The 13397-nt window shown below is 36.3% G+C and overlaps 1 protein-coding gene across 7 annotated transcripts in view; it reads left to right on the top strand.

Moving 5' to 3' along the window:
- PSPC1 (paraspeckle component 1) overlaps window positions 1-13397 on the top strand; it is a 93556-nt gene that overhangs the window by 35305 nt on the left and 44854 nt on the right. For 2 of the 7 annotated variants that reach the window (XR_006286129.1, XM_027821574.3), the window contains exons 7-8: window positions 8222-8279; window positions 11661-11830. The exons of 3 other annotated variants lie outside the window; for them this stretch is intronic. Coding sequence is in view for 3 of the 4 variants with exons in the window: in XM_027821574.3 (XP_027677375.2) it covers window positions 8222-8279; window positions 11661-11830 (228 nt within the window). In the remaining variant the exon portion in view is untranslated. Of the gene's footprint in view, window positions 1-6691; window positions 8280-11660; window positions 11831-13397 lie in introns of those variants that run through there. 2 more of the 7 variants (XM_043530278.1, XM_043530288.1) reach the window with 2 other exon arrangements.

The raw sequence follows: 13397 nt of genomic DNA, 5'->3' as shown, positions 1-13397 counted from the left end.
GGGCACTGCCGGAGGGCATTGTCCTGAAGAGGAAGTCGCAAGCTGGGAGCAACGTGGGTTGATCAGCCAATCTAGGGCAAGAGACGGACAGGACACTACTGGCAGAGGGCGCTCCGCATTAACTGAGCTAATTCCCAGAGTGAACAGCAGGAGGTGCTGCGGTGGTGAGTCCCAATCTCATTAGTCTCTAAGGTGCCACAAGTACTCCTGTTCTTTTTCCTTAGTGAAAGGATCTCCCAAATTTCTGGTGGTGAGCTTCTCAAGTTTTGCTAAATCTGCTCAGGCACTGTGTATCCTTCTAAAGAATTATGGAAATAATCGGATCTGCTTCCTTAAAGTAGATTCTGCATTTCTTGCTCATGACCTGAAGAAGAGCTCTGTGTAAGCCCAAAAGCTTGTGTCTGACCGAAAGAAGTTTGTGCAAAAAAAGATACTACCTCACCCACATTGTCTATAAACTCAGACATCCGTGTGTACTCTAACATCAGCGGAAAGGATATTCAGGGTAGGAATAAGGAGTCTCCTAGAAAGCTGCACACAAACCTTGCACCTAGGCTAAAAAATTAAAACGATCCAGGAGGCCCTTTCACAGTTAGGAGCCTGACACGTATTATCCAGAACTCCCTCAGGATTTCTACTAACATCCTCGGCTCACTGAGCGTGATAGATTTGGATAGATACTGTGCTCTGAATGCGCAGGCGACTCCAGATAGAGTAATTGACCACGGAGTGCTTACAGCTGGGCTTCTGTGAGAAGCTGCTTTTTTTTTTTTTTTTTTTTTTTTTTGTAGAATAGGCAGAGGCTACAGATTCCTGTTTCTATTCATTCCCCTCCCTTTTCCTCAGGATTTTTCTAGTTCAACCTTGTCTCTTGTTCTCCTTTGATGTTTTCTAGTGCTGTCAATCGCAGTTAATGCATGTTGTGATTTTTTTTTTTTAATTCTCACGATTAATTGCAACTTTTTTTAAAAAATAATTTGACAGCCCTAATGTTTTCTTATAACATCTTTCTGATCAGAAACCAATTCCTCTGCTGTTGTGGACCAAGTCATAAAAAGACAAATTATATTTCCCACTTTTATTGCTCGTTGTGATTCTAGACGCTCCCGTTCTTCCTCGCTTCAGTAAGAGAATTGCCCTCTCTCTTACCAAGGTGTAGCAGGCCAGCAGACTTTTTTCCAGATGGATGGCATCACAGTGTAGAAGCAGGAGAGGGGGAACCCTGTGAGCAGGAAAATCTTGGATGGTGATTGCTTATTACCCTGCTTGGCAAAACAAGTGAGACGAAAGAGCCCAGCATCTGTGTTGTCTTGAATGATCCACAGAAAACATATTACCTGGAAAATGGGAATATTTTTTTTCCTTGATAAGGCACAAAAACAAGTATGTTCTAATAAAGAACTTGAACTGCCTTTACACTTGCTGGATCAGGTTTTATAGAAAACCTGTGAAATCTCATAAGGCATATAATGAGATTCAGCCTTTTAAGAAATTGATAGCAATGAAAAACACTGCTCACATCAGCAATTTTATCTCTTATACTAGACAATAAACTTACATTATTTGCTTATTCAAAATTTGCAACCATCCAATCAAATCTGCTTTCAAATAAGTGAAAGGTTACACTGACAGGCTGTCCAGTGACCCAAATAATCACATTAGCTGAGTTGTTTTTTTTTATCATAGAATCATAGGCTTTAAGGTCAGAAGGGACCATTATGATAGTCTAGTCTGACCTGCACAACACAGGCCATAGAATCTCACCCACCCACTCCTGTAGTGTTAGCATGTAAAGCCTGGTATACATTAAGGACAGTTTGCTAAAATTTCTCATTGGGGCTAGAATTGTTCAGTATCAGTGGTGTTAGCAAGGATGGGAGCCTTTCTGTTGAGCTGCTGCTGCTCTCCTGTAGATGAGTTGTTGGCTGCTGTTCATTAGATCTGCTCTCTCCATGGGTAGATTACAGCATGTTTGGCTCATATGCACTAGGGCTGTTAATGTGCTAACATTAGTGGAACTGAACCAGACTTGGCAATAGTGATAATTTTTTGCAAAAATTTCCTAGTGTAGTCAAGACTTAAGTGATCAAAATTAGAGGAAGTTAGCACTTTTCAGTGTTGGGTATGAAAGGGCACCCAAATAAGATAAAACATTGCATCTGTTTTCCATGGTCAGGGCAGGCATTCCACACAGGAGTTTAAAGGAAAATGTATATTTCTGTGGATACACAAAGTCAGCAAGAAGACCCTAAACCAGTGGTTTTCATCCTTTTTTCATTTGCAGACCCCTAAAAATATTTCAAATGGAAGTGTGGATCCCTTTTGAAATCCTAGCCCTTGTCTGCTGCCCCCAGTGGTCTGCGAAACACAGGTGAAAACCACTGCCCTAAATCTAGTGTTAATGGAATTGGTATGCTAGCTGATTTCTTGTTTCACCTGATGCTCCGTTAATTTTTTTAGATATGATTATTAAGCCTGCACTTTCCCAAATGGTACTGTTGTTTCCTGGGAGCTGAGCCAATGCAATAATATTTTAAATGCTTTCTAGAATTTATTCCCATATTTTAGGAAAGGGTAGTGAGCCATGCTGTAGAGCAGTAAATCAGTGTGTTTTGAAAAAGCGGGTAACATCTTCAACTAAAGTAGCCCAAATCATTTTTTTATTATAGAATAAAAAGTGGAAATTTGTGAGCAAGGCCTTCAGAGTTTTGGAAAACAATTTGCACTTTCTGTTGGTTTCAGTATATTCAAAATATTTAAATGTTTTTACAAGATGAAGTTAGTTTTACTTTAATATCTTTCCCCCTCCCCCCCATCTAAAGGCATTTAAGAACCTATAGTTTTTAAAATGAGAATTGGTGGATTTTTTTTTAAAAAGCTGTGGATTTTTAAAGATGGATTTCTTTCCATCTGAAAGTAGATATTCGTCTTACCAAACCCATAAGATAATATATTGAATTTCATTAATTTGTATATTCCCGTTCAGTCTTTAATGGCCTGCCAATGGGTGAGACGCTAGGATACATTTATGAAGGGGTTTATTAATAAAATAGTACATTACTAATGAAACCCTATCTAGTTTTTGGGTTGGTCGTGTGCATAGTATTTTTAGCATTAGTTAACATTTAAATTACAACGCATATTTTGACTGTGTATTTTTATACAACACTATACCCTACTTGACTTGCATGGTGTTAGAATTAAATATCAATGTGTATTTTCAATCACATTGTAACTTTTTTTAGAAAATTTTCTCTTGGGAAGTGTTAAAATATGTTGTACTCTTTCTGTTCAAGGAAATATCCATGTGTGATTTTAACTTCTGTTTTTAAGACTAGCTGAAGACTGAACACTAAATACCATAGACAGCATTAACTGGTCTTATATGCTCTTCGATTCTATCTCAGCTAGGGTCTAGACTGGGGAGTAAGGGAAGGTTCCACAAAAGTGGGTGACGTCCCCCACGTGCGTACCTCCCAAAATAAAACATATAGGACAAGGGAGTTTAGCATGGAGGTTTCCTTGAAAGTGATAACTTGTGGGGAATGATGAGTTCCTCTGAAAAGTGCAGGCCTAAATAACTTGTACTGGTTTTTCTACTATTCCTGCCCACCTAATTTTAAGGAAGTTGTTACATTTCAATTTTCTCGCTCCCTCTATGTGTATGTATATATATGTGTGTGTGTATTACACTTAGGACAGATTATTAATGTATCTTTTTTCCCTAAAAGATCAGATTTTTTGGCCAGCTATCTTTACCCTTATTACTAACATTAGTAATATTTTTCCAACATGAAGATTTCATGGGATGTCTGTTTGTGTATATTTTATATAAAGTATATGTTGTTTGTTATAGGTTTCATTGATTTGATTCTTACAGTATCCGCATTTGCAGTAGTTTGTAAGTTGGTTGAATTTAATACTTAAAGGCAGGCTTGGCAGAATTAATTTTTTATAATTTCAACAGATATCAGTGTTTATTTGTGGGGGGGGGAATTAGACTTTGATTTAAATTTTCATAATTGTGGGAAATTCTGGGGGGATGTCAGACAGTAGTTCTTAATGACAGCAGATATTAAGATTCAAAAAGTTAAAACACAAATTGTATATTTTGATATGTGATGTTGACAAAGTATAAAGATCCTTATTCGAACTCTGGTAAGTTCTTAAACAAAATTTTTCTTTATTAATCTGTAAATTTTAATTAACATTGGTGGAAATATTTTTCATCTGTTTTCATGTGTAGTGAAATTGATGTTTACCAATATTTACTGATAAAAATCTAATCCTTTCAAGTCTACTTCATCTGTTTGGTCTTAAAAGCTGACCTAATCGAAAATTTGGTGTAATACAACAGTTCATATTTGCTGTTCTGTTTCCAAAAATCTGGGTTGGGAGGGAAGGGAATGGCTCCTTTTTAGGAGCAGTAACCCCAAAATAGAATTTCATGTGCTGCCCAAGGTGGTCTCTGGAATGGAGTTAATATTGCCACTCTACGTTGAAGTTTTGAATGAAATGGACTGCAAGCTTCTGAGCTGGTCATTTTCCTACTAAACAATACATGCTAGTGCACAAAGGATTATGTTCAGTCTTATAATGGAATATTGACTGTTTTTTCCAGAGTGTTTCTTTTAAACTTCGTGGGAGATACTGAAGTGCTAAAGATCTGTACTTATCTGACATTGTAGTCAAAGTCCCCTCTGTTGTGGAACGAATCCTATTTTCTATTTAACACGTTGAATATCCTTACAGTGAGAAAAACATGATGTCACCGGAGTTTTGTTTTGCTTGAAAAATTAAAATGGTCTGATAACTGCATCCATATTTTAAAAAAATAACTTGATTTTAATGGATAACATTTAAAGTGACTTCACAGGAAGTGTTCTGGGACCAAAATTGCAGTGTTTCTTTTTGAATTCCCTTCTTTTCATTTTGCTACTCTTGTGATCATTAATCTCAGCTGGGAAGGTGAGTGATTGGTCTTAGATTGGTCAAGATTTGCATTCACTGCCACTGGGTGCTGATGAGAATTACATGGTTTGCCTTCTGATATAAACCCAATATAAATATTACATTGCTGGTATTCTTGCTTTCTGCCATTGTTGTTCCACAGAATAGTCCATTTCAAATATATTTCTATTTACAGCTTTATTATGATGAATAACGTAGTATATGTAGACTTGAATTTTTTTGGTTCCTTAGGCTACTGAAATTGGAAGGCAAACTTCCTAGGAAAAAATGTGGTGGTTACCTTGTTTTGGCTGTACTTTAACTCTTGCATTCTGATGCTTTTTTAATACTAAAGGGGAGATGACATTTAATGATGATGGAGATGCTTTCATCCCTCATCTCAACAAACTTTTCCCCATACCTCTTAATTTCATGAAGTTTTATAGCAATAGACTTCAAAAATTCTTTTAATATTTTAATATTTTAAAAAGATGTGTATATTTTTAAAGATTCTTAGTGTATTTATTTAGCTCAGTGGTACTGATATTCCTGTTTTTAAAGATCTTTTTTGTGTGTGTGTGTGTAAAATTAATGTAGAGGAATGGCAAGCTGCAAGTAGATTTTAAATTGTATATGAGGGTACATGTTTGGTACATGCTCCAGGAATTTCTTTTGTATAAAATCCTAAAAAAGGGGGAGAATGCATAAAATTAAAATTCTATGAAGATACAAAAATGCAGGGAATACAATGTAACTTCTACAGTGTTGAAATAAGAGAGTCAAAAACCTACAAAAAAAACTCTGTTTTGGGTTCATGTGACTCTTACAGCTGCCCAGGACTATAACCATAGTTGCCAACATACCAAGAAGTTTTCTAGGGACAAATTTTTCAGATAAATCGGGGCCACTGGAGGTTTTTAGTTGCATTCCAGCACGTTTTAAATTTATTTTCTTAGAAGTGTGTGAGAGGCAGGAAAGAATAACCTAACATTTGCAGTTAAATCATTCTAGACCCTTGGTTTATTTGAAGAGTTGTCCTTTGAAAATTGTGTTGCTCCCTTCTGTCGCCATTATTCATTCTCTGCACTCCATATGACTCCTACTATGCTCTTCATGGTCCAGCCTTCTCTTCCCATGGCTTCTTAATTATCTTCCATGGCTCCCAGAATCCCATAGGATTGCAAACTCTGTCCCCTCCCAATCTCTTGGTTGCTACCTCAGTTTCTCAGCCCTCTTTTCCCATCTTCTCCCCAACAACTCCTATCCCATGCAGGCTCCTGCGTTGGTAGCTTAGATGTTCCTGCCCACCTTTCCTTCTCAGTGTCAGCTGGCTCCACTTTAATCCCCTGCTGTGCACAGCTGACAGGTGTCTGCAGGGGCTAGAACTGGTTCTGCTAGCGAAAGGACAAGCATCTAGAGAGTGAGAAAAGGGCCCAGTGATCTGGAAAGGAGCAATTTAGTCCTGCTTTTGTACTGTCCTAAGGTATTCTGGGACACCATTTATGTGGGATAGATTTTTTGACTCTCATGGCCAAACCCAGACTACTGTTTTGTAATTCAGTAGGTGGTCTTATTCTGAATAAATGATTTTTAAGGATAATATGGCTGTTAAGAATTATATCAGTCAAGCCACAGAGTAACCCTTAATATTTAGTGATTTTTTGTGAAGCTAAATGCCTCCTTTTGTCACATTGATGTGTTTTTTGTGTCCTTGTGTTTTATTTGTACCTCACAAAACAAGTGAAGAAGAGAATGTCCCAGCTCTGAAGAGTATAAAAACTAAAATTTAACAAGACACTAAAAGTTGGTTACAACCAGACACAACTGGGGAAGATGGAAGAATAGATTTGTTGGAATGATGGCAAACAAATGGACATCAAACAATCTGCAGGCAAATTTTGTGGTCCTTTGGTCTGCTACCTGAAACATTACCTCTCTCCTTTAAAAGTCAGCAGCAAAGCTAAAATGAAAGTAAAGTTGAATAAAACCCAGTAGATACTGTTGAGTACTCTCACTAACCAGTTTTTTTTGGGTGGAAAGGGGAGTTAGTTTAAAAAACAAACAAAAACCCCACCCTAAACCATCACCTTAAGTGAAATCCTTTAGCATTAACTGCTTTACTGAAGACATGCAGTATTACATAGCAAGCCACGTAGTGCTGGTGTGATTGATTGGGGACGAAAAGATTTTTTAAAAGCCTAAATTAAAACATAATGTATATGGTAAATGCTTCCTGTCTCCAACCCCCCCCCCCCCCCCAAAAAAAAAAAAAAAAACCCTACCCCTCAAAACCAAACACCAAAAACTGGTTGCTTTTGGATATTCACTGATTTTGATGTAGTTTGGTGTTCAGTACCATTGCAGCTTGCTTTAACTAAACATTTGGGTATACATTTGGCTCTGGCACAGCACCTTTCATCAGATTTTCTATGTGCAGTGGAGTCTGAGATGCTGTAAATTCTAGTCTTGCGTGCTGTGGGAATTGGTAGTGCCTCATACTAGATTGTGTAGTAATTCACCTAGATGTTGCTGACTTCCAAGTCTGTCTTTAAGGGCAAAATAAAATGGGTTGGGATTGGTAATGAAATGTGGCCCATTTCATCTCTAGGTCACCTGTTTCAGTCTAAGCCAGCACTTGAGTCAGCTGTAACTGAAAGTCATTTTCTGCTCGGTGTTTTGTGGCCCTTATGTATTGGTGGTCTATGCCTAGTTCCTAACTGGTTACAAAACCAAAAAATATCAATACGATTGGCACAAATTGACATCTCTGCTCCTTGTGGTGATCTTTTCAGCTCAGTAGTGAGGCAAATTAACAGAGCAGTGTGGTACTGCTTCTGTGGATAAGTGGTTGACAAGTGTTTCAGGATATGAATTGGCACCTTGTAGGAACATTAATTTTGCCTCTTCCCCCCTCTCCCCCCCTGCAATAGTGCAAACTATTTTGAGAGAATACTCTAAAGCTGTGGTCTAAAAACAGAATTACTGTAGCATCATTAGACCTTTGCTTCTGTTTAATGAAACTTCTCTGTAAGATTTGTATTAGGTTTAAGGGAACTTTTAATAAGACTTATGCACTTTTGTCTTGTTCGTTTATTACCAAATAATCCCAATTCATATCAATTGAAGAATATATTTAATTGTATTTCCTGTATTTTTTCTAAACATGACGAAAGAAATTAAAACATAAAAGAAAATTGTGCTTTTTTTGTAGTAGATGGGAATGTTAAAATAATCATGATAGGTTGACCATGAAAACTATGTTTACTTTCAGAGAGAACAGGAAATGAGAATGGGTGATATGGGTCCTCGTGGAGCAATAAACATGGGAGGTAGGGATCTGAAGCAAATAGGCTTCTATAATATAAGACTACAATTCTTTGGGACTGTACATGTTACTCATCGGTATTATACATTAGTGACAAGAGCTAGTAGTAAGGAAAAAGCATTTTAATGATAGGTAATATAAAATCTCATCCATTTTGTCTCTGAATAACTGATTCTTGCAGTAAGTATCTATTTACTGAACTTGCATTTTATTATTTTAGTCTGTGTGTGGGAGAAAAATTTGGATATTTACAAAGTAGGAAAACAGGCGAAGGTAGTGAAGATGATATCCTGAAAAATGTTGTTTGATGGAAAACATGAAACAGTTTCTGCTGTTTACAAGAAGTCTTGGGAGGGGAGGGGGAAGGACATTTTGTATCTGAATACAAAAGTTAAATATAATGTATATTCTGTTCATGGCTTTATTAGATCACTTCTTACTGCTATGTTACTTAACAAGAAGTTAAATACTTTGTGGGGGCTAAACTTTAATAATTTTATCCCAAGTAATAGCTGGAAATTGTCTTGCAATTTCATTGTTGCCCTCAGTGATATTGTCGCTGTTACAAACCTGCTTTTATTAACTGAATGTTCAGGCTAAAAATATAAAACTATTTTGTATATATAGATTGGGTATATATATATATACACTTCTATTTCATACTGAATCAGTCAATGTGAAAAAAGTGTTCAGTTAGACTAAGCAGAATATCTGCTTTTAAGCTACACTAAAATTCAAGTAGTCTATCTCTTGAAGAATCAATTCTGTTAAAATAGATTACTCATGAATATGTATTTTCACTGAGCTTCATAATCTTTGATTAAAAAAATCTTGAAATGTATTTGTTAAGGAATAAAATTGGCATACCTTTTAAACTTTAAATTATGTATGAACCGTACATCATTCATCTTATGGCTTTTAATACCTTTTCACACTTGGTAAAGAAATTATTTTCATTTTCAAAATAAGCTGTATTTTACATCTTCTCTGTTGTGCCTTTTAAAATATAACAGGCTTGGAAAATTAAATTTGACAAGTATACTCTAAACTTGAATCACAGGTTTACATTAATATCCAATGATACTTGATATGATCTAATCCAAGTTCTAATATATTGGTGCCTATTGTCACATATACCAATAGAAAAAAAGATTTACAACTTTAACATAACCTCTTTTGCCTTTAAAAATGTATCATCCAAGAAATAAGTAATGAGGAATTCAAGAAAGACAGTTCAGAAAAAAAATGAGCTAGAAATGTAACATATCTAAAAGACCATTAGTCTTGGATCTAATGCTCAAATCATTGAATATATTACATTTAAAAAGGGATTCTGCTTATGTTCGTTAAACTGAATATTCTTTGGTTTCTTAAATAAGAGCCAGAACTTCCCAGGGTGTAGCTCATACACTCTCACAGGTGTGTGCCCATGTAGAAAAGCATAGTCTGTTTTCTTAGTAGCATTGCAATAGTGATGCTCTGTGCTAGTTGTATATGCACCTATTGAGTCACCTGTGATACCAGCACTGAGCACTGCCATCATTATAGGCAGTGTGCTGCTACTGTCCGAAGATGCATGTGTGCGCCTGTTATGACTCTAGCAATAGTATTAGCTCCTCTCCCTTTTCTTTTTCTATCTGCTCCTCTGGAATGGCAAGAGTTAGCAGAGGATCCATGGTATGCTCACAAGGATCGATACTCAGAGCAGACTGTTCTTGTGGACTGAGATTTCTGCTTCTCTACATCCCATGAACTAATCTTGCTCATGGTTGAGTGAGAAGCTCTTTACCCCCCTCTTATTCTCCACCCTCTAGAGCAGCATCTATCTGTAGTGGGTCAGGGAGACATCTGCTGAAGTTCACGTGGAGGAACAATCCTTCAGAACTGTGATGAGTTCAAACTTTTCTTTAATTAAAGACTAGTGCTTCTCCTCCAAATCTTCTAACAGAAAGTCCTGTAGCACTTATCACTAGTACCACAGATCCTTTGCAAAACCTTTTCCTCCAGCGGAACTAATATAAGAGGGTTAGGGTGAGTCTGATTTTAGCACTCCTCTAGTATCAGAATCGTGCACATACATCTTTGGGGGCAATGATTTGCTAGTTGATCACTGTGATAACGAGCAGTCAGTGCTAATAACACAGAGGAAGTGTCATGTACGTATTATAGTAGTAGCAATATGATAATAGTTCTGAATGACCTATTTACAGTTAATGAATTTATTATAATTTCTTCCTAACATGAAAGGTAGTAATCTAATGGAGAATGGGAAGGACTTTACTAGGTATTTCAGTCCATCCAACATGTTTGATCCTTGGATGGAATTCACATACTACAGTGACGGACATGGTGTAAAACCTTGGAATTTGGCACATTTTTTTGTTTTGTTTATTGTCAAAGAAAATGGATGCATATAGTTGGCTGAACAGGATGGATTGTCCATCTGAACAAATACTGTTCCATTCCCGTTCTATTTGGATTTTTTTTACATTACATCTCATATGTCTAATTTACATACCAAGTTTTTTCTTCCTTATAATGCAACCTTGCAAATGTATACAATTAGTCTTACTGTATCTGCTGATTAGTTTAGTTGTTACTGACAAATGAATCATATATGGTAGCTGAATTTTTATTATAGATAAACTTTCTGTCCACCTCAGATTGCTGTTTCTTTTGTTTTTGCTTCTACTGTCTTACCTCTTACTGTTCCAACAATGGATCAAACGTTTTAATGGTTTAGTGTTAAATGTTCCATTTGTTTTGTTGTATCTTCTTAATTTCAGAATCTGTTGATGTTTGTAATATTAGCCATAAATCTCTTTACAATCCTGTTCTTAACTTTCCACTATCCAACACTTCTGTAAAAGAGCATGTTTTTAAAAGAATTGGAAAACCTAGGTTTCAGTATTGCAATTGATTTGTAATATGGAATGAAGTAGAGTGTTGTCTTTTCTGATGTAAGGTGCTTGAAACCTAAATGGCCAAGTTGTGTAAAAGTTGGCCAGCTGCAAATTGACTAATTTTTCTCGTCTGTTGTAATTGTGTATATTACTCACAAACTATAAATACATTTAGTAAACTTTTGTTCAAAACCAGTAGAAGTACATTTATTTGCATACCTTGAGGTTCTCAGATTAAAGGAAGAAAATGTTTTTGTTCGGAAAGCAAGTTGTAGAATAAAAATCATTTGAGCAATAACTTGAAAATGAAGATCAATATAGAAGTAGATTGAGATAAATGTACAGTCTCAAAGAATAAAAGCAACTTTTATATTTCAAGTAATGGAAGTCTTGTATAGTTGGTTTCTTAAATATTATACATTGTTTGTTGCTTCTTGTAAAATTCAGATAGGACAGCTCTAAGTATAGATTGTTTTGCATAGATGCGTTTAGCCCAGCACCTGCTGGTAACCAAGGTCCTCCTCCAATGATGGGTATGAATATGAACAACAGAGGAACTTTACCTGGCCCTGCACTGGGTCCTGGTCCTTCCATGGGACCAGAAGGAGCTGCAAATATGGGAACACCAATGATGCCAGATAATGGAGCAGTGGTAATGTATCATTATAAAACTTAATTACTTTGAACAGTTGTCATGTCTCATGGCACATCTTTTGCACCAAAGTTAACTTCACACTAAAGTGAGTTTATAGTATCTCACATTTTTAATCTAGTGACAATACTTACCTGAAAACATTTTTAGGAAGTTTAAACAAAAACGTTCTGAGTCTGTTAAAGGCAACTGATAGGTAAATCTTTTATATGCTTAAATTGAATATTTTTGCACAAGAAGAACCTTTTTCACTTTAAAATCTGTTGAGGATATAAACTAGGAATATTGAAAATCCGGAATTAATTTCCCCCCCAGAACAGAGATGATTATCTTCAAATGGAAATGTAGCTATTAGTGGACCAGTCTTCTAAGAAGTTGTCTGGTCCTTACTTTAAATGAACCTTAGACTAAAATTGTCACTTGTAGTAGAACTGTGAATGTAAAATCTATCATGTAAAAATACATTTAATCTAGCAAAATATTAATTTTTGTGAAGGGTATTCTTCATGTGTTAAATATACTTAAATCACTATATTATGTTACGTGTTCTCTATTCTGTTAGTTATGAAACTAAAATGTATTTATTAGTTTTACTCTGTTATGAGGTTGAATTTTTTAAATAACACCAAATACAATTGTGATTAAAGGTATACATAGTGTGAAGATATCTTTGGGTAAAATTCTTTTAAAAATTATTTTAGTATATAAGCACATTATTACAAGGGCACTGGCTCAAGCACGTGAAAGAGTTAAGAGTTATGGCAGTGATTTCATATCATTGTAGAATAGTCACACCAGCAAAAATTATGTGGGATAATTGATGTACCAGGCTAGGAAAAGTCCTATTGTCCAGAAGATCAGGGTGACCAAAAACCTGGTCTGGACAGTTGGAATTTACTTACTGAACAACAGAAGAACTCCTGGCCTGCACTTAAAAGGTGGTTATCTTGGCTCTGCCCATTAACTCATGCACCCTCTTTTCCTATCTAATATCTTTTGGAGAGAAACAGCCATCTGTTTTTAATAACTTTTTAATATTACATATTTTCTGTGTTTCTGGATGTGTTCATGTCTGAGGGGATGTTCTGATGGCAATATATGAAGAGTAGAACAGGCAGCTTACAGTATTCCATGATCGCTTTGCTGGAGCACTGAAACATGTAGCTGATTTTTTTTTTTTTTTCCCCCCCTCTGTTTCCTCAAAGGAAAATTAACTTGAGGAAACAATATACACTGTCTCAACAGCTGATTTGGAGAGGTAGATGCTGACAGGAATGCATGCTCCTTCAATACCAGACTCACATTTTTGATTTTTCTAGTGAGAATGGAGAACCTCTTTCACCTTCTGGACTTTTACTATCAGTGCTCACAGGAGCCAGCTTGTTCCCTCAGTAGTGAACATGAGAGCGGCCATACTGGGTCAGACCAAAGGTCCATCTAGCCCAGTATCCTGTCTTCCAACAGTAGCCAATGCCTGGTGCTCCAAAGGGAATAAACAGAAGAAGTGATCCATCCCCTGTTGCCCATTCCCAGTTTCTGGCAAACAGAGGTTATGGACACCATCCCT

Source organism: Chelonia mydas, chromosome 1 (genome assembly GCF_015237465.2).
Source record: "Chelonia mydas isolate rCheMyd1 chromosome 1, rCheMyd1.pri.v2, whole genome shotgun sequence".
Classification (NCBI taxonomy): domain Eukaryota; kingdom Metazoa; phylum Chordata; order Testudines; family Cheloniidae; genus Chelonia; species Chelonia mydas.
This window is presented reverse-complemented; position numbering and strand designations above follow the sequence as displayed.